We start from the raw sequence: 25,119 nt of genomic DNA, 5'->3' as shown, positions 1-25,119 counted from the left end.
GGCTGAAAGGAATGTCCCATGGCTGCTTGTGCCAGTGGAGAAAGAACGGACAAATTAAGGGCAGTCTCTTGGTTGTGATTTGGAATACTGGATTCATGGTCAGCACCCACTTGCTCTTCTCTATTGGTCATACAGTTCTGAAATGATTCTAGGCTCCATAGGACAGGGCACGCTATTCATAGAGAGGGGATCTGCAGATGTAATTACATAATGAAAACTGTTGCTTACAACTAATTTTTGCTTAACATATCCAATTTAAAACCAGTATTGTACTTGCAATTTTTTTTTGAGTGAAATTAAGTGTATTCCAGACACTGAATTGCCTCTGCAACACCAATATATGCTAAAGTCTATTTATTGGGGATAGATGTCTTTTTTTTTTTTGGTACTTTGCCGCTCAAAAATAAAAACAAGGTTAACATCATCATAATTTTCTTCATCAAAATTCATCATTACCTAACTGTGCCATAGTTAAGATATAATTAAGCTTAACATACAGGGCCAAATTCATGCCTAGGATATTCCACTAAAGCCATTTGAGGCAATTATGAGGAACTGCCTGCACATACTGCCCAAGTCTGGCCTTATTTGAAGGAGCTCTTAGTGCCTTTTATTTATTTATTATAAAGCAGCTAGACAAAGTTCTTCATTCAAGTGTTCCTGAAAAGATTTAACAGATGTGCTTATCAGTTACATGTGATCTATCAAGGATCACCCATTTCAAGGGTTTTCCCCTAGTATATGTTGATGTATGCGGTACTGTCTGACAGAAACCAATAACACTGTGTAGAGAACAGCAAAAAAATTTTTATAGCGTTTGCAAACTTGCTTTGGAAATCATTTATTATTTTATGGCCTCATGAGGACATATTGCAATAGAATAATTCTGAGATTTCTTTCACCTGGTTGCTCAAACATTTTTGCTGAGTGAAGTTATGGCAAATAAGCACATAAAGGGCACAGTAACTTTGGATACTGATTGTTTCATCACAGACAATTGACACAGAAATTGCTTCAGCTCATTTCTTTTTTTACTTCAGTAATATGATAACCAAAGACATGAAGGAGATAGTCAGTATGCAACCACTGAGACACTGCCATGACCTCGGATTTTTCTAAGGAACAATATGGATTTGATTCTTCAGAGCTTTGAGTAGCACATTAGCAGACATAAATGCTTCCATCAAATTAAAAAGAGCTCCTTTTCATGTTTCTCATTGCACTGGTTTGCTGTCAACAAGTCCTTCAATAACCTGATTCTACACTGAAAAGGTTGCAGCAGAATCAACCTTTACTTTTCAATTGTGATGAGGCTGCTAAATGGCAATCACATGTAACTTTTTAAAAATGATCAATAAGAAATCTCTTAAATTCTTGCTTTTAGTTTCCCCCTATTTACCACTGCTAAATAGCTTAAGTCCCCTCAAGCAGATGAAACAAGAAGCTCGCTCTGCAGTCTAGGTCAACGAGAGGAACAGAGGTAGGAGGAAAAAGAAAAAACAAGAAAGTACAACAAAGGAATTTCAGACTCACTCACATTGGAAAAAACAGTCCTCTTTTTCCCAAGTTCGGGGGGGGCGGAGGGGGAAGAGTTTATGTACTCTCCCTGTTGATAACAGAGACATGGACTGCAGTCTCAGACTAAGAGGTGTCAGGACTTTTAGTAGTCTCCTTTTAACCAACAGTAAAAATAGAGGATACAAATGTTATTTGCTCTCTTGGTACTGAAACTGTGGTGCACAATTCAACAATTAATTTTCCACTGTACACACTGTGGAAACTAATATACACTCTGATATGGAAAGATTTTCTTATGACTAAGGCAAGTACCAGGACATTTAGGCTCCTTTTATGTCTCTGCCACAGAATTCCTATGTGACTGAAAGGCACTTAATCTCTTAATGCTTCAATATCCCATCTGTAAAACTGATAATAATTTCTCCCTAATTCATAGGGATGCTGTGAGGCTAAATTTGTTAACAGATGTGAGGTTCTCAAACACAACAGTGCTAAGCACCAGAGAAAGTCAATCAACCAATAGCAGATGGAAACCCAAAGAACAATATTCACAGGATGCGCTCCTCAAATAGCAGTGCTAGATTCAAGGTTTAAATATACCAACCTTATTCATCTTCATACAAGTACCAAAATCTGCTAGTTTTAAATGACCAGCTTTATCCAGCAGCATATTATCAGGCTTCACATCTCTGAAAAATATTACATTATACTTAATTTGACAAATTAGTTATACTTACCAAAACAAGACAACTATTTTTCTGATGTGACATGACAAGAAGAGACTAAGACTCTTAAGATGGCAAGAAGACACTTCAAAAAAATGCAAGTGTTCCTTTTGCCCCCTCCAATTTTTCAAACTCTCAGTCAAATTACCCCCAAATTTCAAGTATCAGTAAGTATTGTCTTCTCATTAAGGCAGTGAACTATAACTCTGTAGATGTAGGTTCAATTCAAGAACCTGGGTATTACTCTTCAAACTCAAGTTCCTCATATCCCTTCCTAATGAGAAAGTGATTTATCCAGTGGAGAAGGTCAGTACAATTATTTACATAACAAAGAATATGCCATTCTGTGCGTAAAGAAGTTGGACGCAGCACATTCCAACTTGCAACCACAGGTGGTGAGAAGGAACCAAGGGAGAGCAGGGGATGCCCCAGCCTTTACATCTTCAGTTGGAGGCATGAGACACTCATGACACAGGTGTGGCCTCCAACAGGCACTGCTGGCCCAAAGATTTTAAACTGAAGTGCAGGGCGAACATGCACACCACTAACAGAATATATATGGACAAGCATAAGTATTAATCCTAACCTCCTGGCCAAATTGCAATTTGGATATTTACATTACCCCAACCTAAAATTACCCCTATATTTTCAAGTGAAGCAATTATTTTTCAGTTCCCAATTAATAAAATAAAAAACCAAAAACTTTACACAAATGCTAACCACGGAATAGCTATTATAATCTACCCCCGATGTGATTATATTTTAGATGTGCTTAAGTGATTCTTAAATGTATACAGTATACAAAGTATTTTGGGAACCTTCACAATGAAATGCACTATACATATTTAATGCAAAATAATTTGATTAACTTATGCTGTTTTTATTATACAGCAGCAAATTTGTATTTAAGATAGCTTTCTTTTCAACTAAAGCTAATATTCTAATCTTCCTTTGTTTAGTGGTTTTGAGGTTTTATTTCAACTCTATATTTTGATTAATAGTCTAGTAAATTAGAACTATAACATTCTGCTGTTTTGAATCATAACAAAAATGAGAAATATGGATATATATGTAGAGCCCCGAGTGGATACAAAATTTGTATCCACCAATATAAAATGGATATCTGCAGATTTGCAGGACTTTAGTTATATGTAATTTACTAAGACAAGCCTCTCATTGACTATGTAGCCATTTTTTATTTCTATATCAACCAATGACGATTGAGTTCTCTTCAAGAAAAAAAGAAAAGAAAAGAAAAGCAATTAAAATTGTTGTGTTATATCTAGCCACACTGCTATTCCAAATAAGAAGGGATGGATAAAAATCAGAGAGGAGGACTACGAACGAAAGTATGGTATATGTTAATTTTTTGTTCCCATGACACAACGAACAAACATAGGCAGAAATACATGTCTAGGGAGTTTAAAAATAATTACTATAGTTGCAGGTAGTATTCTTCCTTTCCATGACTTGCTCTTTCAATGTTACCTCATTAGTAAGAGGCTGAAAGAGCTACTTTATTTACCAATCTATCTATATTCTCTCTGTATCGCTCTCATATTTGCACCCTCTTCTCACATCTCTCTTTGGAGACAAAACTAAATTAAATCTATTGGAGTGGATCACCCATCAAGTAGAACAAATATGGAAAGACTGCACCCAATCCTGAGATTCATTCAATCCGATCATAATGTGAGGATTGATTAGAAAACAAGACTGATTAGATGTCATTAGAGGTATATTCTAATACAAATATTGCAGCGTGGTCCAGTGGATTAGGGCATTGAGTCTTCTGAGTCCCAGTCCAAGTTCTATTCCTGTCAGAGACCTGCTGTGCAACCTGTAGTAAATCACTCTACCTGTCTGTGACTGTTTCCTCTCTTACCCTTTGTCTTCTTGTTCCTTTAAACTGTAAAAAAATTGTCGCAGGGACTATCTCTTATTAGGTGTTTGTACCGTGCTTAGCTCCATGGGGCTCTGATCTCTAGGCACAACAACAACACATCTAATAAATAATAGTACCTAGTAGTGGACACTACCAAATACTATTATTATCCAGTTATTAAACCATGTGCTTTCTCTACTCAGGAAAGAAACCAAACTAAATGCTTGGGATAGTTTATTAGATCCATCTTGGTTTTGTTTTTTCCACCTGTAAAGTGGGCAAATCCTAGAAATCCAAGCTCAGGCAGAGAACAGAATGCTCAAGTACTGTCAATTTGCTGAAAATATCTTATCTTGAAGATTATCACCTCAGATTCACATTTTCTCACACTAAGAAATGTTTAAGGTGTCTAGTGGAATAACCATGAAGTAATAATACCAGCAACAATTTAAAAACAGATTAAGTAATGCTTATAAAGACATTCTGACAAAGTAAAGATTAATATAGATCTAGTTTAACTATAGTAATTATATATGCACCTGTGAATAAAGCCCATTGAGTGAATTGCATCCAACGCAAGAACAACTTCTGCAGTATAAAATCTTGCCCATTTCTCAGGAACATCATAGTTGCTCATTAAATTCACAAGGTCCCCACCAGGCATATATTCCATCACCATGTAAAGGTAACGGTCATCTTGGAATGCATAAAATAACTATAAAAACAAACAAAAGTAAGTAACTGAATATTCAGTACATCTTAATATAAAAGCTTGAAAATTTTGCATATTGCATTGATCAAATTAATTTCACTGCAAATGTTTTAACACTTAAAGATTAGTAGAATTACTAGAGCCATTCCAACAGCTTTTGTCAACCAGAATTCCCCTTATGAAGAGGAGGCACTATTACTGCTGTCTTCTGCCTCTTTACACTGCCAAAGCGTAGTTTAAAGGAGACTGATTGTGATAGAGTCTCTGGCTCAATGAACACTGAGATCACCGTCAGACTACATACACCTATATAACTGAGCAACAAGCTTCCATCAATTAAATGAGACAGCTGATTAGTTTACAAATACATTAAAAAGGAAATATTTTATCAAAGATATCTGCCTGCATTTTTTCTGAAGTGCCTGCATATTTTCTTTAGATAGCTGTTTTATTTAGGATCTTACGAAAATAAAGTATTGTACAGAACTGCAAACTGGTCATCTTCTAACAAATGCATCAAGCAATCCAGGAGAGTGGATCTGCCTACCAAAATGCACAAGCTATGAATGAAAACTATTAAAATTTTTTGCAGCGTTCTTATAGCCCTAGTTACTATATTTGATTTACTATTGCAAATTTATCATTCTTCTATCAAATCATACAGTTTGAAAAGTGAGTTCCTATTTTTTTTTTAAAAAAGTACAAATCCATGTTTATCGGTTGGCATAGGCCTGCTCAAAATAAACAGTACCAGTAAATTAACGGCTCTTGAATTTACACATTGTTTGCAAACAATGCAAACATCTTTCCAGATAATCATTCTCTAGAAAAATACTAACACGATTTTTTCCCAAATCAGTGTAAATAAGGCTTCCATGAGCTTGAAAGTTAGGTCATTTAAACCATCAAACAACAAAGATGTAGGCACCATTCTTAAAATTAAGAGTAGTACCACTGAGCAAGTTAGCATATGTGCAAGTCTTTGCAAGACCCAGTCCTTATATTTCAAAGAAGAAACTGAGGCTTGGAAAAAAAAGTTCATACTGTAAATTATATAGGCTAAACTGCATTTATCATCACAAATCTACAATACCACATTGCTCAATTATGGCTTCTCTTATCTCATTTCAAATTTTGCATTTAACCTCATTTACCAAAGACACAAGAAAACAGATATATATTTGTGCAACTACTTGTTTTTTAAAATATGCTTTTTACGTGAATAATTGTCACATACACTGGGGTGACACAAAGAATTCTTGTCCAGCAGGCACAACAATTTTAACAACATTATTTTACCATATATTAATTCAGAACATAACTACTTAATATAACTTTAAAAAGAATTACAGTAACTACAATTTTGTTTTTTGCAGTTTTTAAATTTTCAATGGCTTTTCCTAACAAAACATTTCAACTTAGCTGAAAAAGGAAGTTTTGTAAGTTGCTTAGGAAACAAAGCTACAAATGAACATTTATATAATTCTTCAGTTACAATGTGATTCATCCAGTGATAGAACAAAATCACGCTGCCATAATCAAAAATATTAACAGTGGTATAACTATACCTGAACAACCCAGGGGCTATTAGCAAAAGCCATAATGTCCCTTTCTTCCCAAAAGAATGCAGAATCTGATCTTTTTATCATCTCAAACTTGCTCAGCAGTTTCATAGCATACACCTTCCTTGAAGATTTATGCCTTACCTTTGAAGATAAAATTAAGATACAGAAAAATAGATTAACTTTTCATATTGATGATCTATTAAGATATTTAATTCAATATTTTTTCTGCTTTGAGCATTTTACCTTAGTTCACCAATTTTATCCAATTCTTCACGGTTCTTTCGTAAAAATAATTATTCTATTGATCTACATGGTATAATATTGCATTTTTTAACTACAATACAACTATCAGAATAGAACACTTGCTAAGAATATTAAAAATAAAAGTCCATGTACATTACAATAATTGCTCTGTAATTTACATTTATTTGTTTTTAATAAAAGTGTAAATATTTTTGCTAAATAATGTAAAAAGAACATAAATATTTTGAAGAGCACATTTGCCTTATTTTACATCTCTTCCATCAGCTACCCAACTCAGTGATTCAATATGAGCAGGCCTGGTTGTTAACTCACTACACACCAAAAAATGCTATATGTGTAAAATCTGCGTTCAGGTTTTGGAGGCAGTTCCTTGGGTGATGTAAATTGTCAGAGCCAGCTGAAGAGCTGCCTCACAAATTCCTAGAGTTGCAGTGGCCAGGATGAGTATAGTGAAAATGCACATTCAACTCAGATGTCTGTGGATGTGAGTATTAAAAGTTAAGATCCTAGAAAACTTTCTTTCCAAGAATAAAATTCTCACTAGGTTTACGGTCCCTATATTAGAAGATTAGCTTAATTTTTAAAAAAATCTTATTAAAAATACAAAGGTAAGTAGCGCTGAGTAGCGTAAAACAAAATCCAACTCTATTTACACACTGAAATATAACCTACCAGCTGAACTTCCCCAAATGCACCTCTGCCAATCACCTTCACTACTTCATAATCTTCAGCTTTCATGCGCAAATCTCTGATTTTATTAGTTGTGTCTTTATCTGTATAAAGAGAAAAATATAAATCATTAAAACAGTACAGTAATTCATTAATAAAGCCTTCACTGTCTTTCTATATTGGTTATTACAGAGCTACACATTACACACCTTGGGGAACACTACAAGCACAGAATTAATGTTCCCTGCAGATTATTCCCTTCCCCACCCCTGCAGAATAATTTATTCTGATGGGGAGGCAAAAGGAAGCCGCAAGAAAGGTCATGCTACAATTACACCATTTCTGTATTGTAGTTCAAATGAATTATTACACAAAGTTCTACATTAATATGCCTAGTAAGGAATCTGTTTTTCAAAATATATTTCCTCAATCTTTTCTGTTGTCTGTATTGTTACCGAAAGGTATTTTGAAATAAATTACCAAAATAATTGAAACTGGCGTGATTATGTTATTTTGACAAAACATGCAGAATTTTACAGAATTTAAAAAGATTGTGTGCAGAATTCACCCAGGAGTAACATTAAAAACATTATTAGAAAGGAACTTTCATATTAAGAAAATATTTCAAGTGTATTGGATTTAACACAAAAATCAATTTACATTTCATTTACTGATAACTGTTTTTACAACATCTGATGCTTATTAAAATATACGTTTAAGACAAGGTCTTGCTCATATTCTTATGGAAATCTGTATTCTGAACCCATGACCTCACTTTCATTGCCATGATAACAGAAAAATGTCACAGTTCAACTTCATTGCACGATCAAACTAAGAAAGAAACAGTTTAAATGGTGAAAGCTCTCATTCAAAACAAATATCGGAAACAGCTACTGGAATGCGGAAATTCTGCATCTAGGGTGACCTGCTTGTATACAGAACAATATAAAAAGATCATCATTAAAAGGGCATGTATGTAAAAGATTGAGAAACTACCATACCACACGTATAAAACACACTTAAACTGCAGGTACTTTTATTACTTTTCTGTAGTTGAAAAAGTGGATTTTAATTTAAAACATGCAGTGAGAATCATTGCAATTATTTATATAAACCTATCATTCTTTAAACTACAAAAATTTACAAACTCCCAGTGGGCAGATATTCTAATTCCAAATTTGGTCATAGATTAAAAACAAGCTATTTTAATCCATATGGGTCAGCACTGGCATGAGACTACATGGAAAAGCTTCATGTTTTGGTACAAGCACAGAACAGCTTTTAAAACAGCCCCATTTCTAATAAAACATTCACAGCAATAATTCTGTTTTATTTCCAAAATACAATTTTAGACCAAAAAGGAAAGTTTTGAAAGAACTGCGAGGGGAGGAACTGATATTCCAGTAATCAAGATTCTTTTTAAATAATTATTTGGCATGCTACTAAAAATGACTTGGTTACCCTACATACAGAGCACGTTTAAAAACCAAAAGATGCATGCAGAAATTAATTTTCATATTAAAAAGGACCAATTTAAAATAAAGCAGCAGGAATGCAACTGACTTCCAGTAACAAGGAGTTTTCATAAAACTCCATACCTTGGTTTGAATATTCTTTTCTCTTGCTTTCTAATGTAAACCCATTGTTTACAGAGCACTATATATAACACACAGATTTTAATAAACTATGCTACAGAAATAAAGAGTTACAAGTGTGATTCAGATTCTGTAAAATGGTTAGAATCTTTAGTAAACTGAATAAGATCTAATTTAAGTTCTTTGACTATTCAAGCAAGGTTGACTTAGTCTAAAGCTAGAGGATCAGTAGGACTGGATAGGGTTGAAATGTAACAATCACCATGGCAAATTTTTTCTGTTTGTCAATAATTGGTTGCCTCACAATCCCATTACAAGAGACTATCAACACTGTAGGAAAAGTCTTCACACTAATGCAGATAAAAGCAAGACATGACGTGAAAGTTTGCCTCAAATGGTTTCAGACATAAACCTGGCCTGTGACCACGTAAATGTCACTCATTTCTGAAGGATCAAAGGACAGAAAAGTTTTAAAAAAAAAAGTGAAATTTTTATTCTGTCATCAAACAGCTGTTTAATACTATACACTCAGATATTGTTTTTCACAAGGTTCATATTTTAGTCACTTTAATTAACATAAGGCTAAAACTGGCATATGAATAACATCAAATGCTTTTTTTCTTTAAGTTACTATAATAGATATTTATTTTGTTTTTAAAGAAGATGTGAAACAAAATAAAGTTTGGGGTGGGTTGTGACTGTTGACTAGTTTAAAAAAAAAAAAAAAAAGACCACGTACTTATTTTGAAAGGCAAAAATTTTGTAATAATTTATTCTATAGTGTATTGAAGTACCACTTGGTATCTCAACAGAGAGAATGAAAATGCATTGTTACCAGCAATTTAGGTCCAAATATTATAAAATGACTAGGTGGGCTTTGTGGGCATTTGCAAATTGCAACTTAAATGTCTGAAAGACAGCCATTATACGCACACATTAAATTCTTAAACAACTCCCTAAGACAATATCATGTTACAGTAACATCATAAGTCATACAGAATCTGCTGCTTGTAATAGGAAAATGTATCTTACGGAAAATTTCCTCTTTTTGATTTACAAAGTCCACAGACCAATTAATCAGTGGGCTCTTAGCCTGCATGCAGCTACAAAGGCTGTCTGTCACTGACAGGAGAGAGCTTGGCCAGCTACACCTGAAAGCCTGCCAGCTGAGACAGCTTCCATAGGCATGGATATCTCCCTTGTTGTCTGAAATTTGTTAATGAGCTTATATGCACTGAACGATAAACTCTGAATTCCTACTGCAGACTAAGTTTGTGAACCATTTTGAAGGAACAAAACTTGATAGATCCTCTCTGGATAATTTTCAGAAACCACTTGCTGGAAGCAATTCAAGGCCAACAATCTACAAACTGAAGGAGATGATCACCATTGCAATGGTCTATCCCATTTTCATGTGGCAGTGAGACATGACAGGTTTCAGAGTAACAGCCGTGTTAGTCTGTATTCGCAAAAAGAAAAGGAGTACTTGTGGCACCTTAGAGACTAACCAATTTATTTGAGCATGAGCTTTCGTGAGCTACAGCTCACTTCATCGGATGCATACCATGGAAACTGCAGCAGACTTTATATACACACAGAGAATATGAAACAATACCTCCTCCCACCCCACTGTCCTGCTGGTAATAGCTTATCTAAAGTGATCATCAAGTTGGGCCATTTCCAGCACAAATCCAGGTTTTCTCGCCCTCCACCCACCCACACAAATTCACTCTCCTGCTGGTGATAGCCCATCCAAAGTGACAACTCTCCACACAATGTGCATGACAATCAAGTTGGGCCATTTCCTGCACAAATCCAGGTTCTCTCACCCCCCCACCCCCCTCGCAAAAACCACACACACAAACTCACTATCCCGCTGGCAATAGCTCATCCAAAGTGACCACTCTCCCCACAATGCACATGATAATCAAGGTGGGCCACCCCCAGCACAAATCCAGGCCTTCTCACCCCCCCCACCTCCATACACACACAAACTCACTTTCCTGCTGGCAATAGCTTATCCAAACTGACCACTCTCAAAGTTTAAATCCAAGTTAAACCAGCAAAAGGCTGACAAAGGAGGTGCTGTTGTCATCATGAATAGGTCAGAATATGAACAAGAGGCTGCTCGGCAGCTCTCCAACACGAGTTTCTACAAGCCATTACCCTATGATCCCACTGAGAGTTACCAAAAGCAACTACAGCATTTGCTCAAGAAACTTCCTGAAAAAGCACAAGATCAAATCCGCACAGACACACCCCTGGAACCCCGACCTGGGATATTCTATCTACTACCCAAGATCCATAAACCTGGAAATCCTGGGCGCCCCATCATCTCAGGCATTGGCACCCTGACAGCAGGATTGTCTGGCTATGTAGACTCCCTCCTCAGGCCCTACGCTACCAGCACTCCTAGCTACCTTCGAGACACCACTGACTTCTTGAGGAAACTTCAATCCATCGGTGATCTTCCAGAAAACACCATCCTGGCCACTATGGATGTAGAAGCCCTCTACACCAACATTCCACACAAAGATGGACTACAAGCCGTCAAGAACACTATCCCCGATAATGTCACGGCTAACCTGGTGGCTGAACTTTGTGACTTTGTCCTTACCCATAACTATTTCACATTTGGGGACAATGTATACCTTCAGATCAGCGGCACTGCTATGGATACCCGCATGGCCCCACAGTATGCCAACATTTTTATGGCTGACTTAGAACAACCCTTCCTCAGCTCTCGTCCCCTAAAGCCCCTACTCTACTTGCGCTACATTGATGACATCTTCATCATCTGGACCCATGGAAAAGAAGCCCTTGAGGAATTCCACCATGATTTCAACAATTTCCATCCCACCATCAACCTCAGCCTGGTCCAGTCCACACAAGAGATCCACTTCCTGGACACTACAGTGCTAATAAACAATGGTCACATAAACACCACCCTATACTGGAAACCTACTGACCGCTATTCCTACCTGCATGCCTCCAGCTTTCACCCTGACCACACCACACGATCCATCGTCTACAGCCAAGCTCTGCGATACAACCGCATTTGCTCCAACCCCTCAGACAGAGACAAACACCTACAAGATCTCTGTCAAGCTTTCTTACAACTACAATACCCACCTGCGGAAGTAAAGAAACAGATTGATAGAGCCAGAAGAGTTCCCAGAAGTTACCTACTACAGGACAGGCCTAACAAAGAAAATAACAGAACGCCACTAGCCGTCACCTTCAGCCCCCAACTAAAACCCCTCCAACGCATTATTAAGGATCTACAACCTATCCTAAAGGATGACCCAACACTCTCACAAATCTTGGGAGACAGGCCAGTCCTTGCCTACAGACAGCCCCGCAACCTGAAGCAAATACTCACCAACAACCACATACCACACAACAGAACCACTAACCCAGGAACTTATCCTTGCAACAAAGCCCGTTGCCAACTGTGCCCACATATCTATTCAGGGGACACCATCACAGGGCCTAATAACATCAGCCACACTATCAGAGGCTCGTTCACCTGCACATCCACCAATGTGATATATGCCATCATGTGCCAGCAATGCCCCTCTGCCATTTACATTGGTCAAACTGGACAGTCTCTACGTAAAAGAATAAATGGACACAAATCAGATGTCAAGAATTATAACATTCATAAACCAGTCGGAGAACACTTCAATCTCTCTGGTCACGCAATCACAGACATGAAGGTCGCTATCTTAAAACAAAAAAACTTCAAATCCAGACTACAGCGAGAAACTGCTGAATTGGAATTCATTTGCAAATTGGGTACTATTAATTTAGGCTTAAATAGAGACTGGGAGTGGCTAAGTCATTATGCAAGGTAGCCTATTTCCCCTTGTTTTTTCCTACCCCCCCCCCCCGAATGTTCTGGTTTAACTTGGATTTAAACTTTGAGAGTGGTCAGTTTGGATAAGCTATTGCCAGCAGGAAAGTGAGTTTGTGTGTGTATGGAGGTGGGGGGGGTGAGAAGGCCTGGATTTGTGCTGGGGGTGGCCCACCTTGATTATCATGCGCATTGTGGGGAGATGGGTCAAACCTGGACATGCCATCTCTGGATCTAACCACTTTCTCCAGGAATAACAGAAATTATTTTGTCTGCCAAACCTGCTGGTCTGGAAGCCTGAAAAGGATTGCTTGGGTTTGGAATAGGATTTATATTCCCTCCTGTGGAGCTTTGCAGGAGACAGGGTCGACTTTTCTTTGACTCAGGAATCTGTCACCACTTTACCCCTCACTTCTACAACTCATTTTCCTTTTAATATTCTGATAATGCTAAAGTCACCTTAGCTTGGACATGTCTTCCAACTGCGGAATCACACATGTCAATGGGTAACCACATTGTAGCCCATTACTCTTGCTGAATACTAGTGGGCATCCAGAGAGTTTTCATAAATACAGCCTGATGCCAGGGACATCTTTCCAGGAGAGACAGACAAACCGTGGCACTTCCTTTATTTGAGATGATAGATTCAGACAGATCTATCTGTGCCAATACTGTTCAGGCAAAGCATTTGGATGCAATTAAAGTTCTCAGTTATGAGAGAACTCAGAGCTTCTTCTGCGTGCTGTATCCATCCTCCCGTCTGTGGGATTTTTAAGACTTAACTCTCCATCTGTAGGTACTGCATTACCCTTAACTAGGGATGCCAGTGCCACATCAACATTAGGAAGGGAAATGAAATCTTATTTAAACTTGCACACATTTCTTAGTCATCTTGCTTAGTCTCAGGTTTTCCTAGGAACTCCCATTTCTTTCTGACCACATCTATGGAGGCTGGGTTGAGAACAACATATGGTTCAATTCTGAATCCTGAATGATAATACCTCTCGGTAGTATTACTGCTCTTCTGAACTGGCTCCTCCTCGTTTGTCTTAGACATTTCCTCAAAAGTTGGATATAAACTGCCCTGTTAAGCATGTACTTAAAGAATTCTAACTGGAAGAGTTTTTCCTGCTTTTCTCCTCCTGTGGTTCCTGTTGTGACTCTAAAAGTTGTCCCTCCTCCCAAGGGGGCAATAAGGAGCTCCTGTACCTGCACCATCTGGATTTATGCTTCCTTCTCTTGGCCCTTAGACCAAAAGAATATGCATCAGAAGATTTAAACAGATATAGATGAAAGATTCCTGTGCCAACAACTGGATTTAGCTTTTCTGAGCACTACAGCCTTTTTAGGGGTATTTTTCTTTTCCTGTGTGGAGCAGATGGCACATATCCATGTTTCCCCCTTATTCTAGGCGTTCACCATGCTGCAATCAGGGTGAGTGTAAGCATGGGAGATAGAGGGCATAATCAGATACTGAAGAGCCCACCAGTTTTTCATTGTGTTTCCATAGCTTCAAGCTTTACAAGATTTCTTGCAGCACAGCAAAAACATTTAGATTAAAAACAAACAACAACAACAAAAACCAAACTTGCTGCTGTATCTATGTTCTTGGTACTATGCCGTACAGGGGGATTTAAAAGTCCTGTTCCTCTCTACTGTAGAAACACACTGCCTATCAGTGGCTGACAGGTCTGGGTCTGACTATGTAGCTATACACAGGCTGAAAGCCCATTGACTAACGTATCTGTGGATCTTGTTGGTGGAAAAAATGGAAATATCTTAATGCATGCTAGCCTTAACAAAACAATATGAAGAGACACAAATTAAAAACAAAAATTGATGCAGGAGTATATGAAAAATTTATCACCCACCACTAGCCAAGGTCAACAATAAAGAAGACGAACACTGGAGGGATCCCAGGACGGTTTGCTTGTGTCACCATAACCACTAGAAGTGTATGCTGGACAGATAGTACTCTAAGCATTGTTTGGAGCTACATTTTTGATATCAGCTTTGGCTTCTAAGTGTGCAGTAAACTTGGATAATCATATAGACCTAATAGAAACTGAGGGGAAGTACCTCTGTGAAGAGGAATTAACACCACTTTTCCCCTCCTCCAATGGCATGTCCCCTTCTCTCCCCACCCACAATCATGGGAAAGAAATGAATACACATCACCCCTCTCACTTTTGTGGGGCTTGTTCTTCAGTGTCTGGGTGCTCCAGGATCTGTTAGATACATGTGTATCAGGCAGAAGAAGTTAATGATAAGTACTTCATTGACTGGCTCCACTTCCCAGTTTGGCTGGAGCATACCAAACAGAGTAGAGAGTGGAATGCCCAACCTATGGGTTGGGCTGCCCTCATCTAATTGCTAATTTGAATCTCCTTTGGCAAATACATTTTCATGCTGTGATCTTTCCTCATTTTATCTTATGGTATATTATTTCCTGTTTGTTCAAAATACAAAAGAATTGGAGTTGAAATTTTAAAAAATGATAAAAGCAAGAAAGTGTAGTTAAAAAACACTAAGTTATTATAATTGATTATTTTTAAAATTTATTTTTTGCACTTCTTTCAACTTGGACTGTAAAAGCAAAGCAGCAAGTTCACTTCTGTTTATAGTCAACTTCACGTTAGGGTTTTAGAACAATGCTACACCCTTTAGATTGCAAACACTGCAAAGGAGTATTTCTTGTTTTATTTTTGAACTGTTTTCCACTGGAACTAAAAAAAATAAAAAAAATCAGATTCGTTTCAGTATGTCTTAGGTTATGTAAAAGCTTTAAAAAAAAAAAAAAACAACAACAAAACCCCAACAATATGGACCAAATAAGACTTGACTGTGTCTCTTTATGGCAACCACTCACTCAGACTCACCCCACTGTGTTTTGGTATTTATGCACACAGAACACTGTCATCTTACCTAATAAAATCCTATATTCCTTTGTTTTTTGTTGTATATATCTCCACCTAGATTCTATTTCAGGCTATATTTTTATGCTTACATGTGATATGCAATTTTTACTTAGAGAAATAGGTTTTAATGGAAGTGCAACCGTGTGAGTTTCATTTTCTTACCTCTAATTCAAAAATGGGAGTTTTTCTGAGCCTAATAGTTTTTTTAATAATCAAAATTACATTAATTATAATTGCTGCGATGAGTATTCTATTTGCCCAGTTCCAGCTTCTCCTTTCTCCAATAAAAGTTTCACCACACCTTCTCTGAAAACAATTGAGTACACAATATGTTCACGATAACAAGGTTATGCTAGCTCAGGTATAACTTCAACTATGAAAAGTTAAACAAAACACTTGTTCTTAGGCATCTGAGCAATCAGCCCACAGCAAAAAAGCCCTTAACTAAATCTAGTAGGCCCTACCTATTTCAGCTTTCATTATACACTATATTTAGGGCTGGTAGTTTGTAACAGTAAGATTATTTGAAAAGTCATGGGGAAAAAAACACAAACTCAAATTTACAGTAAAAATATTAAGTCATAAATTGCATTATTTTAATCAATAAATTCAATTAAAAGCTATATAACTCATTATTTAACAGTGTTAAAAATTAAATACATTACAAAACACTATCATAATAACTGTCAGTTCAGTCCACAGTAACACCCAGACCAGTATCTGCAACCTCTCTGTCATCAAGTGACATGGTGGACTGATTTAAAATCAGAGCAATTTAAAATCATGATTTAAAATCAAGCAAACTGGAAACCACGGTTTAAATAATTCATTTTAATCTTGTTTTGCATTTGTACTTTTTAGTTATTTTCCAAAATGCTGATTCTCCATGGTTGGCAACCATTAAAACGTATCAAGTTTGTAACTGAATTTGGAACTTTTTGCTAAATCAGGATACACTATACCTACACACATTGATTTAAGCAATTATATAGCTTAACATACATTCATAATTTTTACTGTTTTATGATGATAGAAAATGGTAAATGAAACATTTCTTATTCATTAGAGGATGATTAATTTTTACTCATGATTTGTGTCAAGCTCTATTTGACTAGAAATTGGAATTCTATTAAAATGCACAATACCAATATTTAAATGTTTTGATTTTTTTTAATGTTAATCAAGTGAGCTGGACATGTAAGACACAGTTTATTAAAACAAGTTTTGCATTTAAAACTAATTGATTTATTCAATAAAAGTAGTATTATTTATCACTAGTGATTTAATCAGCGTTTTTCTAATCACCATGTCCTTCAACATTTTAGAACTAATCGATCTCATCCTCTCATATCAGTTTTTATGTGCAGATTGGAAGAGAAAAATACAGCAATGCTTGTTTTCAACTCCATATCTGTTTCTTAACTTTGAATGAACTAGTCATTGATCTGAACAAGCTGAATAAACTGAAAAGAAGAAAATATCCTCTGTCTTCCTGCAAAAAAGGCTACTGATGTCAAAAGTACTTCAGCAAACTCTGGTTCTAGGTGCTTAGCCACTGACTTCCAACAATCTAATACAGGTTTCAGAGTAGCAGCTGCGTTAGTCTGTATTCGCAAAAAAAAAAGGAGTACTTCTGACACCTCAGAGACTAACCAATTTATTTAAGCATAAGCTTTCATGAGCTACAGCTCACTTCATCAGATGCATTCTAATAGTTTGACTTGCTTTAAAACTTTGGCAGCAAACATACTGCTTATTTATTTAATTTAAATTATTTCAATAGATTATAGTAAATTTTAGGCCTTAACACAGGTTGTCATAATTTCAAATTTCAACAGGATTATTTATTTTTAAAATTATTGATTTTTATCTGCTTTGCCATGTAACAGACCATTAGTCCTCATTTATTGATTCCTGATCCCTCAAACTATTACACAGCCCAAGATTTAATTTGGCAGCTCGCAAATTTCTCAATAAAACTGATTCAACTGTCCACTATCACAGTCAGCAAACATAAGTGAAAGATTTGTTAAAGATTTTCTAAAGTATGAAAATTATAGAAAAAGGTTACCTTTTTAACTGTTGTTCTTCAAGATGTGTTGCTCTTGTCCATTCCATTCTAGGTGTATGCATGCCCACATGCACAGTTGTCGGAGACTTTTGCCTTAGCGGTAAACGTAGGGATGGGGGTGGCGCTCCCTTGAGTGCCGCACTCATGCATCGGTATATTAGACTACGCAGATCCTATGCCCTCTCAGTTCCTTCTTGCCAGCAACTCCGACAGAGGGGTAAAAGGGTAGGTAATGGAATAGACATGAGCAACACATCTAGAAGAATAACAGTTGCAAAAGGTAACCGTTTTTTCTTATTCGAGTGCCTACTCATGTCGATTCCATTCTAAGTGACTCACAAGTGGTATCTGCAGAGGTGGGCTCAGAGTTCAGTTTCGTGGCTTGCAGCGCTGCCCTGCCAAAGCCAGCATTGATCCGGGCCTACTGGGTAGGCGCGTAGTGGGACATAAACATATGGACAGACGACCAGATGGCTACCCTGCAGATGTCCTGGATAGGCACCTGGGCTAGAAAAGCTGCCGAAGGGGCCTTCGTCCTGGTCAAGTGGGGAGTGACAATCACCGGGGCAGCACCTTTGCTTGATCATGGCAGAAGCGAATGCAGGCGGTGACCCAAGAAGAAATTCTTTGGGCGGATACAGGGTGCCCTTTCATCCTGTCAGCCACCAAGATGAACAATTGTGTAGACTTACCGAAGGGCTTGGTCCTGTATCAATGTAGAAGGTTAGTGCCCTCCTAACGTCCAAGGCATGCAGTCCACGCTCCTTCTCTGACTTATGTGCTTTGGAAAAAAGACAAGTAAGTAAATGTCCTGGCTTGAATGAAACTGAGAGACCACCTTTGGCAGGAAAGCCGGGTGCAGTATCAGCTGGACCATGTCCTTGTAGAAGGCCATATAAGGCAGTTCCAAGGTGAGTACCCAAATTTCTGAGACTCGGCGGGCTGAAGTCACTGTAACCAGGAACACAACTTTTGAGGACAGGAGGAGAGAACAGGAAGCCAGAGGATCAAAAGGAAGACCCATGAGCCACGACAGCACCAGGTTCAAGTCCCACAGAGGAACAGGGTCCTTGACATGCGGGTAGAGGCGCTCAAGACCCTTGAGGAATCTGGCCATCAAAGAATAATAGGACTGGAAGGGACCTCAAGAGGTCATCTAGTCTAGTCCCCTGCACTCATGGCAAGACTAAGTATTATCCAGACCATTTCTGACAGGTGTTTGTCTAACCTGCTCTTAAAAATCTCTAATGATGGAGATTCCACAACCTCCCTAGGCAATTTATTCCAGTGCTTAACCACCCTGACAGTTAGGAAATTTTTCCTAATGTCCAACCTAAACCTCCATTGCTGCAATTTAAGCCCATTGCTTCTTGTCCTATCCTCAGAGGTTAAGGAGAACAATTCTTCTCCCTCCACCTTGTAATGAACTTTTATGTACTTAAAAACGGTTATGTCCCCTCTCAGTCTTCTCTTTTCCAGACTAAACAAACCCAATTTTTGAAAGATTTTTTAAGACTTAAATCATTTTTGTTGCTCTTCTCTAGACTTTCTCCAATCTGTCCACATCTTTCCTGAATGTGGTACCCAGAACTGGACACAATACTCCAATTGAGGCCTAATCAGTGCGGAGTAGAGAGGAAGAATTACTTCTCGTGTCTTGCTTACAACACTACTGCTAATACATGCCAGAATGATGTTCACTTTTTTTTGCAATAGAGTTACACTGTTGACATATTCAGCTTGTGATCCACTATGACCCCCGTATCCCTTTCCGCAATACTCCTTCCTAGGCAATCACTTCCCATTTTGTATGTGTGCAACTGATTGCTCCTTCCTAAATGGAGTACTTTGCATATGTCCTTATTGAATTTCAATCCATTTATTTCAGACCATTTCTCCAGTTTGTCCAGATCATTTTGAATTTTAATCCTTGCAACCTGCTCCCAGCTTGGTATCATCCACAAACTTTAAAAGTGTACTCTCTATGACATTATCTAAATCACTGATTAAGATATTGAACAGAACCGGAACCGATCCATGCGGGACCCCACTCATTATGCCCTTCCACCATGATTCTGAACCACTGAAAACTACTCTCTGGGAACGGTTTTCCAATCAGTTTTGCATCCACCTTATAGTGGCTCCCTCTAGGTTGCATTTCCCTAGTTTGTTTATGAGAAGGTCAAGCGAAACAGTATCAAAAGCTTTACTCAAGTCAAGCTATACCACATCTACCGCTTCCCCCCTAACCACAAGGGGGGATGGAGATATGGAAGTAAGCATCCTTTAAATCGAGGGCGTCAAACCAGTCTCCCAGGTCCAGGGAGCGGATGATGAAGACAAGGGAGACCATGTGAAACTTTAACTTTTTGAGAGACTTGTTGAGGTGACCCAGGTCCAGAATAGTTCTGATGCCCCCTTTTGCTTCTGGAAATAGGAAGTAATGGGAGTAGAATCCTCTTCTTTCCATGCCCCTGGGACCTCCTCCACTGCCCCCAGGCGCAGGAGGTTGTTGACCTCCTGAACAAGGAGCTGCTCATGAGAAGGGTCCCTGAAGAGGGACAGGGAAGGGAGGTGGAAGGGGTGGTTGGCGGTAAACTGTAGGGTATAGCCCAGAAACTGTATCAAGCACCCAACAGTCCAAAGTGATACAGGACCATGCCGACCGGAAAGGGCTGAGGTGGTTGAGGAAGGGGAAGGATGGATGGTTCCGTCAGACTGGCGGGGGCCCCATCCTCAGGCACACCCTCAAAAAAACTGCTTTTGGCCTCCCTGGATTTGGGGAGGGTCAGGTTGTGCAGCCAGGTGGGAAGAGGATAGGTATCACTGTTTATGCCCCATGTTTTTATCCTTCCTCCTGTAGAAGCCCACTCTGGGAGTTCCCCAGGACCTAGACTGCTGAAGGGGGAGGCGGCGGCAAAGGACAGAAAGGCTTCCTGGACTGTTGCGGGGGATGAAGGCCCAGGGAGCAGAGGGTGGCTCGGGAGTCTTTAAGGCAGTGTAGCCGAAAGTCCATAAGCTCAGAGAAGAGCCCGGTGCCATCAAAAGGGAGGTCTTGGATCGTGGCCTGCATCTCTTGGGACAACCCAGAGGACTGCAGCCAAGAGCCGTGTCTCATGGCCACCACAGATCACAGATCATAGAATATCAGGGTTGGAAGGGACCTCAGGAGGTCATCTAGTCCAACCCCCTGCTCAAAGCAGGACCAATCCCCAATTTTTGCCCCAGATCCCTAAATGACCCCCCTCAAGGATTGAGCTCACAACCCTGGGTTTAGCAGGCCAGTGCACAAACCACTGAGCTAACACTCTCCCTACGACCACCCTGGCCAAGTCAGTGGCGACTCAGGCTATTTGGAGGACCCTCTGGCGACCAACGTGCCTTCATCCACCAGTGTGGGAAATTCCTGGGTTCGATCTTGTGAGACTGTCTCTTTGAATTTATTCAAGGAGTCCCACAGATTGAAATGATAACGTCCCAGCAGACCTGGTGATTACAGACCCTGAATTGTAGGCTAGCCGTCAAATAAACTTTTCTGCCAAACAAATCAAGTCTTTTGGCCAATTGGTTCTTCGGCGTGCTGCTAACTTGACCCTCTGTCCCTTTCATTCACTGTGGACACAGCCAGTAGTGCCGCAGGGGGATGAATATAGAGATATTCAAATCCCTTCGCAGGGACATAGTATTTCTGTTCTGCTTTCTTAGATGTCGGCAGAATAGAGGAGGGGGTTTGCCACAATGACTTGTCAATTTTAAGGACCCCCGGGTGTACCGGCAATGTGACCCGAGCCAGGGGCCGAAATGACGTTGTCGGCCTCTTCAGCATGGAGGTTTAAGTTCTCAGACATCCATTGAAGGAGGGCTTGGCGCTCCTTAAAGTCGTCCGGGGGACTGGCCTCGTCAGGACTCAATGACAAGAACTGTTCCACTTGCGGAGGAGAGCATTCCCTCTTCTTGTCCGGGGAAGGCTCTTTCGGTGCGCTGGTGTCGCGTCTGGCTCAGTATCTTGCTCTGGCTGCAGTGCCAGTGGTGCCAGGACTGTCTTATCCAAGGAAGCCAGGGAGGACTGAGAATATGTGACCAGCATCACCGGCACTCCATCATGGGTTCCAGTACTGCCACTAGGTAGGCCACTGTCCCTGCTGCGACAACACTATGGTTGGTGCTGCAACAATCTCCCGCGTACGAGGATAATTCCCTTGTTGGGGTGACGTGCTAAATTCTTGTTCTGACCCGGACCACTGTCCCTCTGGCAACCACGGTGGCAACCAGAGTTTGCCTGCTGACCTTGGACGGTGACCAGGGAGGCGAAGACGAGTAGCGATGTCTGCCAAAGGAGCAGTACCGGGGAGACCGGGACTGGCACCGTGATTCTGAGCAGCCAATCCAGGACAGTGACCGATATCTAGGAGACCACCTGGGAGAGAGTGACTGGGGCCTAGCTGACCTATGGCCGGAAGTTTTCTGGTACTTGCAGTACGGGGAACAGCGTCGCAGCTCCGGTGTCCCGCGCCTAGTAGGCAGGGAGCACGTCAGAGACCTGGGTTGTCTAGCTGGAGAGCTAGGATATGGTGCTGGGGACCGAGGTCACAGAAACGGGGATGTGCACCTCCGGTCCGGTGATTGGGGGTGCTCCACCCTCCTATGAGGCTGCACTCCCATAGGTTTCCCTTTCGGTGCTGGGGTCGTAGCTGGGACAGTCACCTGGTGTGGCGCCTGCAGAGCCACTGGTACCGCTTCAGGTCCTGACAACCATGGGAGAGGCTGGGGACCTTTGCCGCTTTCCAGGGTCACGGGTGGATCCCTGGCCAGGCTATGGGGTCCAATCTCAGCGCTACCCCAGTCAAGCCTCACGGTGGGCGTATGGCCTAAAAGTCATTTGCCCACAGCCTCCTTGTCTTCTTCTGGCGCTTTTTCGGCACCGCCTGGCACTGTTCCCCCTTGCCGAAGCACCTCGCACAGAAGCCGAAGTACTCGATGTAGGTTCTACGGCGGAGGGCTCTGACATTGGGCAGAGCACAGCCTCCGGAAGAGGGCCCTCAAGCGGATATCCTGCTTCTTTTGCGGATGAGGAAAAGTTCTTACAAATTTGACACTTGTCCTTTCTATGGGCTTCCCCCAAACACTTCAGATAGATGTCGTGGGAGTCACTGATAGGCATCGGCCTGCTGCATGACGCACATGGCTTGAAGCCGGGTGAGCAGGGGATGCCCCCCTGGGAGGCGAAGTCCCAGCCAGGACTCTACATACCCTAACTTAACATTGCAAAGACTACCTAACTACTATGTACAGAACAGGTAGAACAAAGGACTATGAAGACCCGCTAATGCTCTTGCTAAAGGCAAGACCAGGCACTCCAACCAACCGCCACGGGCGGTAAGAAGGAACTGAGAGGATGTAGGGTTGGTGGTGCCTAATATACAGACACATGAGCGCAGCACTCAAGGGGGCGCCACAGCCAAACCTATGGATACTGCTAAGGCAAAAGTCTCCAACAACTGTGCACGTGGGCACACAATCACCTAGAATGGAACAGACATGAGCAAGCACTTGAAGAAGAACCATGACTCCTGTGAAAAAACAGCTGCATTCATAATGAAAAATCTTATGGTTACTTTAAAAGCCATTCCATTTAAAGGGTAAAGATTAGTTAAGAGTTTAGAATTCTGAAGTTCTTTTCAAAATGTAGCAGATGCCAATATTAACCATAACCACAATGCAGTAGTACACAGTGGTGGCCCTCAGCTGCAAAAGAGAATACATAATTTTATATAGATGAGTTTTTCACTGCTCCCTTACAGGACTAAAAAAATATTTCCTTCTTCATTTTGTTCTTTTGCACTAGACAAACACTGGAGTTTTTAATGAAGCTTCAACCACACAGCTAAATTTCATTTGCTTCCTTCTTGTGCACCAAAAATAATTTAAATCAGCAAAAAAGAGCAGAATTCTGCACAGCTAGCACTAAGCACACACAAAAAAAGAAGAAATGCATCAACTACAATGTTTAGGCTTCTCATGTAGTTTAAGGCAAGAGACCTTATACTACTACTACCATCACCTCCTCCTAAATATATCATGTATCAATAGCCTACTAATCTACACTCCTTGTGGCTTATATTTTTATTATATTGTCTCTGTGATGGTTTAGTAATGTTGTGTTGTGATAACTGTTTATGATTTACTATTTTAGGAAAAATACAAAATATTAAGAATGTGATGACTGTAAATTTGATTTTGAATAAATGGTTTTATCACACAAGTGATCTTTTCTTAATTCAGTACAACTTCAGAGCACTGTACAAATCTTAGTAAATACTTAATGTTATCATTACTTAAAATTCTAAGTTTCCAAACCAGAGTACAGTCCCTCACTTCTGGCAATCTAGTATGCTGGGTGTGGGAAGAAAGGGGTGCAAAGGGATTGTTTAAATAGCTAGTATCCCCTCTAGCTGCAAAGTGGCAAAGCACAGCTCCCAACTTCTTCCAGAAGGATTGCCCTGGCACAGGTTTTGATGGGGAAAGTGAATGTCCAGGACGAAGAAAAATACAGAAAAAGGTAAGATGTAGGCCTACATTTTCGAATGTGACTAATGAGTTTGAGTGCCCAACTTGAAACACCTTGAAAGGGCTTGATTTTCAGGGCTGTGTGTTCAGTCTTTTCTGAAAGTCAGGCTCCTTTAAAATTTCAAGATTGGCCCCCAAAAACTGAAGCACCAAAAATCACTTGTAACTTTTGAAAATCTAGATCCTAGTTACTAATAACTATTTATATTTAGTTATAACTTGTTATTTAATATTATAATAAAAATATTAAATACTTACATCTGTTTAAAAAGTTGTCTATATTTTTGTTTTTTCTTAAGGCAGGAAAATCCAAATCATACACCAAAGCATCTAATCCATCCTGAACAAAGAAAAGCACAAACAAAATTATATATCCTTTTGAAACACAATTAATTAGGTTAATCATAGAGACAAGACAAACAATTACCTTTGCCAAATTCCCACATTAACAGAATGAAGATTATTATGCAATTAGCAAATTTAAATATATTTAAAGGCAATACACTGTGATTCAGCTTTTATTCCACTTCTTTCACCAGAAAGCATGTCTACAACAGCCTCCATGCATCCCATAAAAGAAAAAACAGAAAAGGATGGACAAACATAATTAACTCATATGTTTTAAAAGAAAAAAGCATGCCATTTCTCAAGTATTCTTCTTGTACTTTATTACTGTGTTTCATTCTAGAAAGTGGAGAAAATATAATTTTGATGTGGACTAAAGCGCACTGCTGCCAAAGACTAAAAAGTACATCAGATAGCAAGAAGTAGAGG

The 25,119-nt window shown here is 39.5% G+C and overlaps 1 protein-coding gene across 4 annotated transcripts in view; it reads right to left on the bottom strand.

The window, feature by feature from the left end:
• The window catches only part of ROCK1 (Rho associated coiled-coil containing protein kinase 1), a 186,064-nt gene that overhangs the window by 100,127 nt on the left and 60,818 nt on the right, over positions 1–25,119 (bottom strand). For all 4 annotated transcript variants that reach the window (XM_073331427.2, XM_073331428.2, XM_073331429.2 and 1 more), the window contains exons 2-6: positions 24,604–24,685; positions 7,342–7,442; positions 6,409–6,546; positions 4,668–4,843; positions 2,123–2,207 (exon numbers count right to left, since the gene is read on the bottom strand). In XM_073331427.2, the coding sequence (XP_073187528.1) occupies positions 2,123–2,207; positions 4,668–4,843; positions 6,409–6,546; positions 7,342–7,442; positions 24,604–24,685 (582 nt within the window). The remainder of the gene's footprint in view (positions 1–2,122; positions 2,208–4,667; positions 4,844–6,408; positions 6,547–7,341; positions 7,443–24,603; positions 24,686–25,119) is intronic.

Source organism: Lepidochelys kempii, chromosome 2 (genome assembly GCF_965140285.1).
Source record: "Lepidochelys kempii isolate rLepKem1 chromosome 2, rLepKem1.hap1, whole genome shotgun sequence".
In the NCBI taxonomy this organism is placed as follows: Eukaryota; Metazoa; Chordata; order Testudines; family Cheloniidae; genus Lepidochelys; species Lepidochelys kempii.
This window is presented reverse-complemented; position numbering and strand designations above follow the sequence as displayed.